Source organism: Myotis davidii, unplaced genomic scaffold (genome assembly GCF_000327345.1).
Source record: "Myotis davidii unplaced genomic scaffold, ASM32734v1 scaffold946, whole genome shotgun sequence".
Taxonomy (NCBI): Eukaryota; Metazoa; Chordata; class Mammalia; order Chiroptera; family Vespertilionidae; genus Myotis; species Myotis davidii.
Genome location: NW_006297395.1, coordinates 1,341,174 through 1,355,097, shown reverse-complemented (window position 1 = coordinate 1,355,097; position 13,924 = coordinate 1,341,174). Strand labels below are relative to the sequence as shown.

Genomic DNA, 13,924 nt, shown 5'->3' with positions numbered 1-13,924 from the left:
AGGTATATGTCCTTGGGCAGAATTAAACCCAGACCCTTCAGTCCGTGGGCCGATGTTCTATCTACTGAGCCAAACCAGCTAGGGCTAAGCCTCTTATTTATATTACCTTCCTTTGTAGGGGGAGAAAGCGGTTTATTAAAGGGCTACAACAATGATGTTGGAAACAAACCTCCCGGAACTCAAAGATGTGACAATAATGGCACCTCCAGAATGAGGAAGCAAAATCCCCATCCTTAGCTGAATAGGATTGAGGTGGATAACAACTGTAAACAGACCCAACCTTCTGACACTTCATTCGTGTAACAACACAAAAGACCAGACCCAAATGAGTTTTTTATTGAACAGTTCCTCTTGGGTTAAAGAAAATAATACAGACTCAGGGCTAAAGCATATACTACATGTTGTGTTTGAAAATATCCTGATGTGTTTAATGTAAATTCTTAAAATAGTGTATTCAAAGCATTGTATGCATCTCATCCATGATACATATTTGGATAAAGCATAATGAAAAAGACCTGCAACGGAAACAAAAGGAATTTTAATAATAAATGAATAAGAACTGCCAGTGGGTTCAACAAAATGTCCTTTTGCACTAATTCTTGGCAGTCAAGTCTCCCTGTTTGGTACTGATGAGTGCTGGGGAGGGGATGGAGACCCATGGCCTTCCTTCCCCACGGCTGTGCCTAGGACCAGAACCCCAGGGTGGAGTGCTGACCTAGGCTTAACTTCCCAGCAGATTTTCTTGCCCAGCTTGATTCTGTCATATTCTCTTCTCCCTAGATTCCTATCTTCTAAATGTCTTAGCAACACCTTTTCTATCTACAGAAGAAAGAAAAAACGTTACATATAAAATTTTATGATTAAAAAAAACTTTAAAATACAGAGATATATTTTTATTGAAGAATGGCGTGGTGCGTTGTGGGGAGACTCAGCAAAATGTTTGTTTTGCATAAGTAAAATATGTTAGAATTGGTTTGAAAACGTAAAGGTCTAGATGCATATTGGGAGATTTTTAAAAACTCAGGTTTGGGATTGCTAGTGAGGCCCCTTTTGCTGCCTGGGCCTTGGTTCTGGTGAGGACCTAGTACTGGAAACATCTTAAGACTGGCTTCCTAGGAGAATCATGGCAAAAAACAACTCAAAACAAGGCAAAAATCCTTTCTAGACTAGTGACCCTGTGCATCAGGTATAAGAACTGGCACCCTTATATTCAGATAAATCCGCCATCATTTCCTTTGGGCTATCAGGAACCAGTATCAGGAAAGAGAAGTGTATTCGGAATTTCTCAGTGAAAGAAGAAAGCCATCCAACTTCAATGCTCCTCTTCCTGTCTACCGTCTCTGTCTTCCCCAAGAACTATTGATGACCGAGGAGACTCAACAAGGGACCTCACGCTCCACTAAGGGAAAAGAGATGAGCAAACCATAGCTTCTTGCAAGAGAGGGCGGGCCAGAGAGAATGAGGGGATCTGCTCTCTTTATCAGGGGCGTGTTTCCTGCTGCACCCCGGGACTGAGGCACAGAGTCATTTCCAGACACAGTTGCCCCTTCCTGGAGGCCAGGTCTCTGCCCTGCGCCCGGTGAATGCTCTCGGGGGACACATTTCCGTGTGGTACAGGGTGGCTGACATGTTCGTGCTGGAGGAGGACTGGCTGAGGGTGAGAGAGCCCTGCTCAGGCTGTGCCCACAAACAAGTATACAGAAAGGAGGTCCCCGGGACCCACAAGACCACTGGGCGAATGACACGGCGGAAATGACAACTAGCGTACACGATTTAAATTGCCTTAAACAAACAAGCAAACAAACGATCCAGCCACCGGTGACTCTGGCATCTCGAGCGGGGCCCTGGATACTTGGACCCTTGTTAACAAGGGTGAACGTTGCAGGCTCTGATCTCCTTCTTGTCTTTGCAGCTGGTAAACTGGGAGCTCTTGAACCTCTTCTTGACAGTCATGTAGCGTTCCTGGATCCCCCCTCCGCACAGTTTGGTGCATTCCGACCAGGCTGTCCAGGGGCGCATCCTACAGCCTGAAAGCACGAGAAGCCGGGTTAGGCCAGCAGACCCTGGGGCAGCACAGGGGTGCTGAATTCTAGCAAACAGCTGCCACATCTGGTTGTCTGGGCTTCTCCTCTGCTCTTGTACGAAATGAGTTGTTGAGTTAAATGATGGCTAGAGTCCCTATTAGGAACTGATAGTTCCTAGGTGATAGACTGCAAATACTTTGCAGCTCCTCCCATCACCGGGCTGTCTGCTTCTCCACCTCTTGAATCGGGGCTTGATTATATGACTTGCCAATGGCTGGAAAAATAGCTGCTGGGGACCTTCCACGCCACATAAGAAAGCCTGGTGAGACTGACGGAGCAAGCCTGTGGGAGGGGCCCCAGCCACCCTCTCTGAGGCCCCAGAAATGCAGGCGAGGCCCGGGTAGACCTTCCAGCCCCAGGTGAGCCAGCTGCTGACAGTAACCACACGAAGGACTGAAGCTGGACCACAGAAGGTGCATCCAGCTAAGCCAGCCCAAGTCACTGAGCACAGAATCATGTTAATACATGACTTCTAAGTAGCTACTGTTTGGGGTGGCTTCTGAAGGCAGCAATGATGCAAGTTGCAATTAATCACGTCTTTCTCTTATGCTTTGCTCCCCAAGTATTTAGCCTCCTTCTCAAATACTAAGTAAACGCAAGTGTAATTTACTATTCTTCCTACATAAATGTGCCCTTCCCAAAGAAAATTTCCCTGAACCCCGGATATAAGGTTAGATCTTTTTTTAAAAAAAATATTTTTCCTTGGCTTTCTCCATATGACTGCGTTGTAGAACCAGTCACGTTCATGATCCTTCAATACTATGCTGAGTTTCATGGAGGAGAAAAACCTGGCATAGTGTCTGCCTGGCACCTGGTGGGGCTCAAATGAGTGTTGACTAGCCGACCGACTACCATGTGCAACAGACAGCTTTTGGTGTGCAAGCAGCTTGCTATCAGAAAGTTCATGAACTGTCAGATAGCTCCTTGTATGTGCATTTCTCATCGCCCTAGATGGAATGCCGTAAGGAAGAGAGAAGAAAAGGGTAATGTGAGCTGTGCTTTTAAAAACAGTGTAACGACATACCCTTAACCTTCACGTTTATGCGGGCACCTTCCTCACCCACTCTAGGGAATCCAAAGACCATCCGTTGGCCTGCACCCAAGACTGAACCATGGATCGTCCCATCTCATTGTTTCATGGATTTACTGATGGTTTTGCAGTCTTCGCTGGGATCAGCTTATTCAGCAGTGTCGCTTCAGGTGGGGAGATTTAAGTCCTAAACCCCCCTCAAGTTATGCTGGAGGAGGGGGCACATAATCTCTCTCCCAGGCTACAAACAAAACTTAGTAAGTGGCTTTGTGCCTCCTCCAAACCACTCAACATGTCTGTGAAAGTCACTCTGGCTTAAACCTACAGAACCAAGTCTCCAATCGTCAGCAGGCCTGGTCCCCACCGCTCCAGCCGGGTTTCCTGCCGCTCTCCTTATACCTTTGCTTGGTATCTCTGTGCCTTTGCAATGACTATTCCTGCTCTAACTGGCAAACTCCTACGGCTCTTCAAGACCCCCTTGCTTTTCCCCCCTTCATCCCCCTGCACTCCAGCCTCACACGTGGGAGCAGTACCTGGGAACTGCTCCCCATCTGACTCTTCCCGCAGCTGCTCACTCCTCCGGCTCTCTCGGGCCTCTCTCCAGCGCAGCTTCTGGATGGATGGGTTTCGGCATTTCCGGAGGCGGCACTTCTTTCGCTGCACAGTCTCTGGGCAGGGTGCACCTCCAAACTGAGGCTCCATTTGGATCATCCGGGTTCGAATCATGTGGCCTTTCCCGCATGACTTGTTACATTCCGACCACTGGGACCACTCGGTGAGCTCACAATCAGTGGCTGGCAAGACACAGAAGGGCATGAGTGCATCTCATGTCTGAAACAAGATACGGCCACTTACACTCTCCTTTGAACATCTCAAATCAAGCCTGTGAGACATGCAGAGCAGGTGCTGTTATCCCATTTCACAGAAGAGGAAACTGAGGCTCCAAGAGGCAGACTAACTTCATCCAGCCCACACGGTTGGTAAGCAGGAGGGGCAGGATTGGTGCCCAGGTCATAACCTACATTTTATGGCCTCTCTGTGACTCAAGAAGGCTTGGGGGGTTGGGGAGGGGCGGGGAGAGGACTTTGTGGATGTGTACAGAGCCTCTTGCCTTGCTCTGTGAGCTGCTGGCATAGATCTGAATCTGGGCAAGCAGCCTGAGTCCTAAGGGAGAGGGAGCATGAAAGACGACTGCAAGTGCATTTCAGAGGAAGCCAAAAAGCAGATCACAGCCAAGTGTGTCTGACTTTCCAACACCTAAAAGAGAAGCTCTCCTGGAAAAGTAGCCAGAAAAGCAGGCTCTCTCCCCTCAGGATTAGTCCCCGTGTAATGCACACAGCTGATCGCAGATTTGGGAGGAGATGGGTGGGCACTGAGCTTTTGAGAGCTTGGCTTGTTTTCCTTATCAAGGCTGCAAGGGTACAGGAGTCACTGACTCAGTGTCCACCCTCTCGTCATGGACAAATAAAATGGTCAGAGGGAAGAGGAATAAAATAAAAAAGCTTGGAACATCCATTGGTTAGACAGCTGCTAATTGGGGATGAAGGTGAGGGAAAGAACTAAGAAGTAAGGCTTACCGAGCGTTAGACAGCTGCTAATTGGGGATGAAGGTGAGGAGGGAAAGAACTAATAAGTAAGGCTTACCGAGGCTTGTGCAAAGCGTTTTCATCTAAGTCTCCTGTTCAGACTGCACAACAACTTGCAGTTTGTGTGCTTTGCAGATGGATGTGGGATCCTCATTACTAATGAGAAGACTGACTGAGAGTTTAACCAGTTAACTGCCACGTGTCCAAAATGGAAACCATCCTTGCGTCTATAGACGCTTATTTAAATTACTTTGCTAACAGAGCCCTGTCCGGTTCGGCTCAGTGGATAGAGTGTTGGCCCATGAACTAAAGGGCCCAGGGTTCATTTCCGGTCAAGGGCACATACTTGGGTTGCAGGCTTAATTCCCAGCCTAGTTGGGGCATGTGCAGGAGGCAACTAATCGATGTGTTTCTCTCACATCAATGTTTCTTTCTCCCTCTCCTGTCCACTCTCTAAAAATCAATGGAAAAATATCCTCAGGTTTAGAATTAACAACAAAACCCACTTTGCTAACACAGAGATGGAAATCCAAGCTCTTTCTCCCTCCCCAGCAAACAGTTGGACATTTTGACCTAGCACTGTGATCCGGCACAGGGCTGGTTGGACATTTTGACCTAGCAGTGTGATCCGGCACAGGGCTGGTTAACGGCGGGCGTGTGGGAGCGCCAGGACTTACGGCATTCGGGCAGCATGCACTTCTCCACCTGCTCCAGCTCCTCATTACAGTCCCCGAGCTCGGCCAGAGACTTGAGCATCCGCTGGCGGGTCCGCATGCCCTTCCCACAGGTCACGCTGCAGTCGCTCCACTCGGACCACGGGGACAGCAAGCACGGGATGGTGTCTAGGCGGAGAGCCAGGTTTGCCCCTGAGAATAAGCCCCCTCTGCTTCCTTTGATCCCTGTGCCCCCCACTCCCTGTCCCCACTCTTGTCCATGGAATAAGGTGAAACTGACGGATAGATTCAGACACTCAAGTGATCCTGCTGTTCTTGTCACTCTCCTGCAACTCCTCTGGCCCTGCTGGAGGCTGACGTGACATCACATGATACTGAACACACAAGTAATATGAATATACAAGTCCCCACTTGAAACACCACTGAGGGTCTGAGTAGGGTCTTATTAGAGTCAGAAACCTCCCACACACCCCAGGAAGCATACACTAAAAGTTAGGCTCAATGTGGCATCTTTGGACATGTGCTGAAACCCCTAGAATGTGTATGTACTCTGTGCATGTGTACATATGTGTGAGCCTATGTGCATCTGTGCACAGAGCAGGGGTGCAGTGTTTTATGGGGCCAGGCAAAGCCAATGTACAGGAGTGGGGAGGCCTCGGATGACCTGGGGAGTGCACATGCCACCTGAGTGTATCGTTACCCTCACAAGGTTACTCTGGGCCCCTATAAACATGCTGCAGGTGAATTCTATCCAAAAGTCACCAATTTGCCACCCAGCATTGCTCAGAGAGTCCCTCAAAGGAGGCTACTCTCTCTGGGTCTGGTTGATGTCCACACAGCTATGGCCTTCATCTTGATCCTAGCAGTGCCTGCAAGGACGGTGGAACGGAACCTACCCCACCTCCGACCTTGATGGAGGTGGTAGAAGGGGGTGCTGTGGTCCCCCATCCTGTCCCTGTCTCCCTCCCCTGCCCCACCTCCCACACCCACTCACGGCACTCGGGCATCATGCACTTCTCTGTCTGAGAGGTCTCGGCCTTGCACATGGAGCTGTCCGCTGGGCTCATCTTGATCATGCGGTGCCGCTTCTTCATGCCCATCCCACAGGTGGCGCTGCACTCATCCCACTCGCCCCACTCGGTCATCAGGCAGCTGCTGGAAGCTGGGGAGTCCAGTGGCCTCGGAGTCATTGGTTGCCTCAGACCCGGGCCCGGGCCCCGCCCCGCCCCGCCCGCCCAGCGTCCCCATACTCACAGCACTCCTCGTTGACCGTGCACTTCTCGGTCTCCTCCGTGGGCAGCGTGCACACAGAACCATCCTCCGGGAACTGCTTCACGTACCTCTCTCGGGACCGCATGCCCATGCCGCAGGAGATGCTGCAGGGCGACCAGGTGATCCACTCGGACATGGTGCAGGTGGACCCTTCTGCAACACAAGGAGCAGACGCTGCAGCCCCAGGCATTGAAAATATGATGACAGAGGTAAGCCCAGGGAATTGGGGAGCATAGGAGAAGGGGGAAAGTCACCCCTGCTGGGAGTTCTGGGGAAGATTTCACACAAGAGGCACATCTGAGTGAACTTGGGTGGGAAATGGGTATTTGCATTTCAGGTACAGGAAACAGCTTATGCAAACACCCTGCAGAGAGTGTGTATGTGTGTGGTATTGGGAGATGAAGCTGGAAAGGAAGACTGGAGTCAGAGTGTGAGGCCAGCCTGCACGTGGCCACAGGCTGCCACCTGCACACGTGTGGTGCCCACACATGGTCATTTAACCTTCGGACAGTGTAGCTACACGATACTGGTGGCACAGCAAGAAATCATAGCTGGCACCCACGTTAGACCCAGGGACAAAGCTAACTAAAGGTGCACGTACATCCAAGTAAGATAATGATGTTCCGGTGTGATATGGGTGGAGGTTCAGGGTTTGGCAAGCCCCAATTCAGGCTGCCCATAACCTGGCAAGACATTACTCTGAGCAGGAAGAATACCCTCACCACCAACCCCAGTGACTTGTGAGAAGAAGAGGTTGGAGTTGAGAGGCGTCCCCCAGACATCCTCAGGCGCCTTAACTAACAACGTGTTTTCAGTACAGTGTTCACTGCGGGGGTGAGTGTCCAAGTGTTCATATTCACCAAGCCTCCACCTTGGTTCTCCGCAGAACTATTTTGCCAGTATATTAAGCGGAGGAGTTTACACACTGGGCAGTGAGGAGCCACAGAGTTTTCAGCTAAGGAGTGACACGACCAGATCTTCATTTGCAAAGGACCCTTCTAGTGGTGCCTGGAAGTGGGCAGAGACGATGAGGCCTGGGATAAAGGGCTGGCTCAGATAATCAGGAAGAAACTCTAACGACGGCTATTTTATTGTGGTTGCACAATACAACGTACACTCATGAGGTCATATAATGAGTTCCAAATGTCCAAAGGGGTCCTTGCTTCTTTCCTGTTCTAAATGCTCCCCAAATAACCAGTGCAGAGGGGAGCCTGCTGTGGGCACAAAAGAACCTTATTTGACTTTGGGTCGAGTAGCCTCTGGGGAACATGGGCCCCAGGTACAAAGAGAGGCTGACCTGCAGAAACAGAAAAGCATATCCTAAAATTCACTCCCCTCTGCAGAGTCTTATCACGGACACCGTTAACAAGAAACCACCGCGGAAGTGCGGCCAGGAGGGGTCCTTAGACTGCCCCCCAGGAAGAGCCAGCTAGTGGATGACGTGCAGTGGGGGAAGCTCTCTTCAACCATCCTCAGCTTGGAAGCAGTTTTCTTCCGGCCATAAACCAGCTCAGTCTTATCCCTTCCCGTTGCCTCACTGCCTCTCTGAGGTGGTTAAGATCACAGAGCGCCGAGTGGAGATCTGCCCAGACAGAGGGAGGAATCGTATTCTGGAAAGGAGGCAGCTGACCTTTGCACAGCAATCAGCTTAGCGCCATCTGGAAGCCTGAGCCATCCTGACATAGGGGCGCAAGCTCGTAGTTCTAGCCTGACCTTTGAGCAGCTGCAGACACACACACACACACACACAGAGAGAGAGAGAGAGAGAGAGAGAGAGAGAGAGAGAGAGAGAGAGAGAGACTGAGGATTCCTGCAATCATTCCCCAGGCCCTGACACAAGGAAGCCAGTGCTCTGCCTCAGGCTCAGGCAGGACAGAGAGCCAGAGGGTCCTGACCCAGAATCAGGGCCAGGGATCTAGATGCAATCTTGCCCAACCTGTTCATCTGCTTCTTTAAAACAGGCTGGAGTTAAGGCCCAGAGCAGGCTGCTTGTTATCTGTAATTTGTCAGGAGATGTTTGCTAGCTCTTCAGTAACTGGTGTATATTTTCTTCTGGTGGCTGGGGAAGGAGGCAGGTGGTCAGTCAATCTCAATAATTCATTTGATGTCATAAAATGTGTTCTGTGTTCAGAGGCCTGGAGACACTGTTAGAGATGGGGGACTGACCTAGGTGGACCCCACTGAAAACTGCAGTCAGGGTCCTGGTGCCCCACTATGGACCCGGCCTGAGTAGGTATGAGTGGCCGACATCACCAGGCAGAGCCCTTCCCTCCTGAGCTTCTGCCCGCCACCTGCTGGCCTGGGTTGCCTCCTCACCTTCGTCGCTGCAGCCCGGGCCCATGCAGGGCTGGAAGTCCTGGGTGTCGGGACAGGGGACACTGAGGTCCAGCTGTGCCTTCAGCATGCGCTGCCGCATCCTCTTGCCTTTGTCGCAGGTGGAGGAGCTGCAGGCGGACCATGGGGACCAGTTGGAGTAGATGCAGGTTTCTGGGGTGTCATCTGGGAAGAGCAGGTGACAGGTTTTCCCTGGGAGCCTGTGGCTGCTGAGACTGGTCCTCTCCCCAGACAAGCTCATTGGGAAACAAGAAAATCCCTGCTGCCTGCCTGGCCTCCGTGAGCCTGGTACTCCTGGGATGGGAGCAAGCCTGCCCCTTCCCTTTAAAACCTTTATTTCAGCATTCCACGGGTAGCTACATAACCTAATAACAAGTAAAGATTCTCCTGCTATCCCTTCCCCTCAACAAATGAACATCTTTTCATTTCCCTCACCGTGGCAAATATCGTGGGCATGTCACAGGCAATGTGGGCAAGCACAGGTTTCTTTGTGTTGCTGCTTCATCTTCCCATGATCATGATACACACATGGGTGTCATGATAAGAATAAGAGCAGCCGATGTTCACTGAGCACTTAATATGAGCCAACATCATTCTAAGAACCAAACATGTTTTATCCCATTGGAGACATAACAACTCTCTCTGAGGCAGGTTCTGTTATGATCCCCATTTTCCAGGCGAGGAAACCGTGGCAGAAAGGTGAGAGGGATCCCATGAGAAAACCTGAGCCGCGGCCATGGCCCTGCCACTCCCTCCTGACGGTGGGATCTGGGCCTCACTCTTCTTGCTGGGGGAGTGGACTCACCCACGTCTGCCTCACAGGCCAGTGTGAGAACCAAAGCAGGGAGTGACCTGAGTACTGTGAAGCCTACGCAAATGCCATTTACACGGTCATTTTAAAGGCCCGATGCTGTTGAGTGCATATTCCAGTATCACACCTTCACCAGTTCCCTGAATCTTTGTGCCTAGTCTTGGCTTGCTTTGGATCATAGCTCTCAAGCAGAACTTCTCAAAGATGAGACAACCAAGTCAAAGGACACAAGTATCTGTGGCTTTTAAAATATGTTAGCAAATTGCTTTCCCAAAAGATGGGGCCAATTTAGGTTGCCACTGGCAACAAAGGGAAACAACGCACCTTCATCTTTCTCTTCCGGAGCCAGGTCTGCTACTATATCATCCACATTGTCTGGTATGATGTTGCATTGTTCCCCCTGCAAGAGAGCTTTACTCAGAGAGCTCCCATTGAAGAATGGAACGGGTAGGGGGAAGATGAGGGAGGATGTAAAATATAATGCCCACCCTGTGTATACAAGGCGGAGTTCTGGGTCGACATTTACAGTCTGACTGAAAAAAAAAATGGCAATAAAGTCACAGCTTCCAATTCCTGACCCGGGGCAGATATTAGTAGTTGATTGTGGGACTCATCATGAAACCTGAATAATTTGCATACTAGATACTTTGGGAGGCCCAGCAATCCTACATCCCGGAATATGCCAGGGACCCCATGATTCTAAAGCAGAAAGGGGGACTGTCTCCTCGAACCCTTGGTGGGAAAGGTCTATGCCAGGGTGAGCTCTAACCCAGTACCTTCCGGGCGATTCTCTCGATGACAACTCTGGCTACTTGAGTGATGGACCCGCCTTCTGGATCATAAAAAGGACTCTGAGGATGGTCCAGACTGGTCAGGGGCCGGATTTTCTCCTGGGGAATTGTGGGCCTGTTGGGTGACTGCAATGGGGAAAACAACAATAACAAAAAAACCAGATACAGAGAGAGGGAAATAGAATTGGTTAAGAACCACAAAAGCAATTTTTTTGTGTGTGTTTGCTCGCAAAGCAATTGGATTGTAATATGATCAGAACAAAAACCTTGATAGGAATTTAACAAGTTTAACTACTATTTATGTTATGGAATTCTATTCACGCCATGTGTCGTGCAAGGAAATTTGTAGGTCTGTACTTTCAGAGTCTCCCATGTACACGGTGGGATTATGCACAGATGAAGAAGCTAAATTTCAGAGAGGTCCCCACAGCTCGGAAATGGCTGAGCCGGGCTGGCCTGAATCCAGAGCTCTTCCTACCAGCCCAGGCGTTGGCAAACCTTTGTCTGCAGAGGGTCAGATGGTAGATATTTTAGGCTTTGTGGGCCAAACCGTGTCTGTCGCAAGGACTGAACTCAGCTGTTATAGTGAGAAAACAGCCCCAGACAACATGTAACTGAATATGTGAGGCCAGGTTCAAAAATTTTATTTCCAAATGAGGTGGTAGGCCACATTTATCCCGTAAACTATAGTCACCATCACCTGTTCTCGATTGTTCTACCACTGGTTTTCTGATGGCTCCATTTTGATGTTGTTGGCGTATTGACCATATCTGAGAAATATTGGCATTCAGGAGAGATTCCAAACTCCTTAGCCTGGTTGTCCAGAAACCTTCAGCATATGGTCCAGTCCCCCCTTTCTTTCCTCTCTCCCACTTCCCCCTTCCTCCATGCAGTGCCCTTCACCTGCTGTTCCCTTGCTCACCCATGAGCGGCTCTTTAGCAAATCCCCTCTCTGTGCCCTCCTACCGGCCGCATGGACACTGTCCAGAGCCCAAATCAGACTGTGTGTGAGGACGTGGTGATGAAACCGCCCTGGCCTCCCCTGCCACACTGTGAGTTCGTCTAGGCCACCGCCCGGGCCAGATTCACGTCTGGGTCCAGGACGCCGGGACGGAGGCGGGCAAGGTTTGTCACTCACCACCCCAGGCACACGCCTACCTCATAGGTCACCCCGCTGTCAGTGCCTGCGTCCCAAGGAATCAGGTCCTGCACCAGCTTCTGCACCCAGCCGCACTCCTTGGTGCACAGGTCCTCGGCGGACAGGCCCACGTTCCAGTCGGGGCTGGGGCCCATCATGGTCAGGAAGGACATTAAGTGGCGTGTCCTGTCCACGGAAAATTCAGCCGAGGGTGCTGCTCTCCTGGAAACCAAACAGAGACCATTACACAAGGGGGTCCAGGGGTGCACACTCTGAGGGACATCTGGCCAGACCATGTAAAGCAAGCATGTCAAACTCGCAGCTCACAATGAATAATTTTGTGGCTCAGCCAGCATAACGGTCTGTAAGAAACGTTTTAATAATAATTTCGTAACTTAATTTTTACAATATCCTGTTGCATAATTATTAATAATGAACCTCAACGTTCGCTAATGACTGATTACTAGAATTGTGTTGCATTCATTTCCCTTACGCAAATTAAGCGCGGGTGCACCATTTCTCTCCACTAATACTAGCAGCGAATATTTAGCAGCCGATTGCCACATCGTTAGTCTTGGACTGACTTGTTTGGTATGCGCAACAAGAAATATTTCGCTTTCGGAGAACAAGGAAAATAGGTTTATTTGCATTACACTTATTAATTTATGCAGTTATTCAGTGTCTGATAAGTTAATGTTCAAAAGAATATTAATTTTTTAAAAAATGTTTTATGTTAATAATGACTCATTTATTTTAGCTCTTTGTATTCAGCATGTCTCTATCGAAATAAACTTACGTTTATTTCTATGAAAATGGAAGCTTTTGTTTTTTTGCGGCCCAGATGCACTTAAACCTTGTTTATCTGGCCCGTGTTAGCCTTTGAGTTTGACAAGCCTGGTGTAAAGGATGAAGGCACAGGAAGGCGGATTCTTGGTCTCCCCCGTGCCTTTGGCCATGAGTGGTTTACACCATTCTCTCTCCTGAGTTTATCCTTTGGCCACACGTAGAGAGAACCATATACTGCCATCTTACCTACTATTTTTTTTTAATCCTTATTCAAGGATATTTTCCCATTGATTTTTAGAGAGAGGGAAAGACAGAGAGAAATATCAATGTGAGAGAAACACATCGATTGGTTGCTTCCTGCATGAGCCCCGGCCAGGACCCGTGCCCTTGACCAGAATCGACCCTGGGACCCTTCAGTCCACAGGCCGATGCTCTATCCACTGAGCCAAACTGGCTAAGTCCCATCCACTTTTAATGTGTACACAGCATTTACTATTCCTTTATTTATTTGTTTATCTGTTTATTGACTAGGAAAGGAGGGCTTTTGTCTGCCTTCTTCACGGCTTTAATTCCAGTTCCTGTAACAGTGCCTGGCACGGAGTAGATGCTCTGTAAATGTTTCTGAATAAATGAATGAATAAATACTTTGTGCTACATGTGAGCCCAGCTGTGTTGGATGTGAGATGAACTTTACAAATAAAAACTGGCTAACAATGCCCTAAGCCCTTTCTTATACATTCTCATCGAATCCTCAGAACGGGATACCCGACTCCAATTTATGGATATGGAAACCTAGGCTCAGATGGGTTATGTTATTTGTCCAAAGTCACCAAGTGAAGTGGTAGAATGGAGACCGCAACACAAGTCCATACAAGGTCAGTATCCTTTTCATCATCCAGTTCTGAATCCTCCACCCTGCCCCTTCCTCACTGTGCTGAGATCTGCACCAGATCCTGCTGCCTCCCTGGCCCCGCCCCGGCCCGGACTCACAGCCGTGCTCTCCAGTCGGCCAGCTGGACCGGCTGCAGAGCCAGGGGCCTCTGGCTGACAACCCCCGACTACAAGAGGCAGCTCTTCAGCCTGTCCCTGTGCTGCTAAGGAGTCTTAGGAGTGGCCAGGTGTGGGGCGCGGTTACGGTGTTTTGGCCAGGTTCAAGCCTTGGACTAATGAAATGACAGGGTCCTCTCATTGCCACGTGCAAGTCCCAGCTGGAGGGCAGGGCCCTCCCAGTACAATTATGACCAACGGCTGTGGTTGTAAGCTTGAACCTATGGTCCGAACACGTGGCCCCACATGGGGATCACCCTTGGTCGTGCTGGCGTGGCACAGCCAGGGCTGTAGAAATCAGGCAGGCGGCCCATGAGCGGCCTGGCGGAGGATTAGAGTCAGTCGGCACACCCTGCGTGGCAGAGCTGAGG

The 13,924-nt window shown here is 49.9% G+C and overlaps 1 protein-coding gene across 1 annotated transcript in view; it reads right to left on the bottom strand.

Moving 5' to 3' along the window:
• Positions 1 to 314: 314 nt before the first annotated feature.
• SPON1 (spondin 1) overlaps positions 315 to 13,924 on the bottom strand; it is a 267,507-nt gene continuing 253,897 nt past the window's right edge. The window contains exons 8-16 of the mRNA XM_006773190.2: positions 11,741 to 11,942; positions 10,568 to 10,708; positions 10,116 to 10,191; positions 8,963 to 9,145; positions 6,629 to 6,799; positions 6,369 to 6,536; positions 5,378 to 5,542; positions 3,648 to 3,908; positions 315 to 2,027 (exon numbers count right to left, since the gene is read on the bottom strand). Of these exons, the coding sequence (XP_006773253.2) occupies positions 1,864 to 2,027; positions 3,648 to 3,908; positions 5,378 to 5,542; positions 6,369 to 6,536; positions 6,629 to 6,799; positions 8,963 to 9,145; positions 10,116 to 10,191; positions 10,568 to 10,708; positions 11,741 to 11,942 (1,531 nt within the window). The 3' untranslated portion in view covers positions 315 to 1,863. The remainder of the gene's footprint in view (positions 2,028 to 3,647; positions 3,909 to 5,377; positions 5,543 to 6,368; positions 6,537 to 6,628; positions 6,800 to 8,962; positions 9,146 to 10,115; positions 10,192 to 10,567; positions 10,709 to 11,740; positions 11,943 to 13,924) is intronic.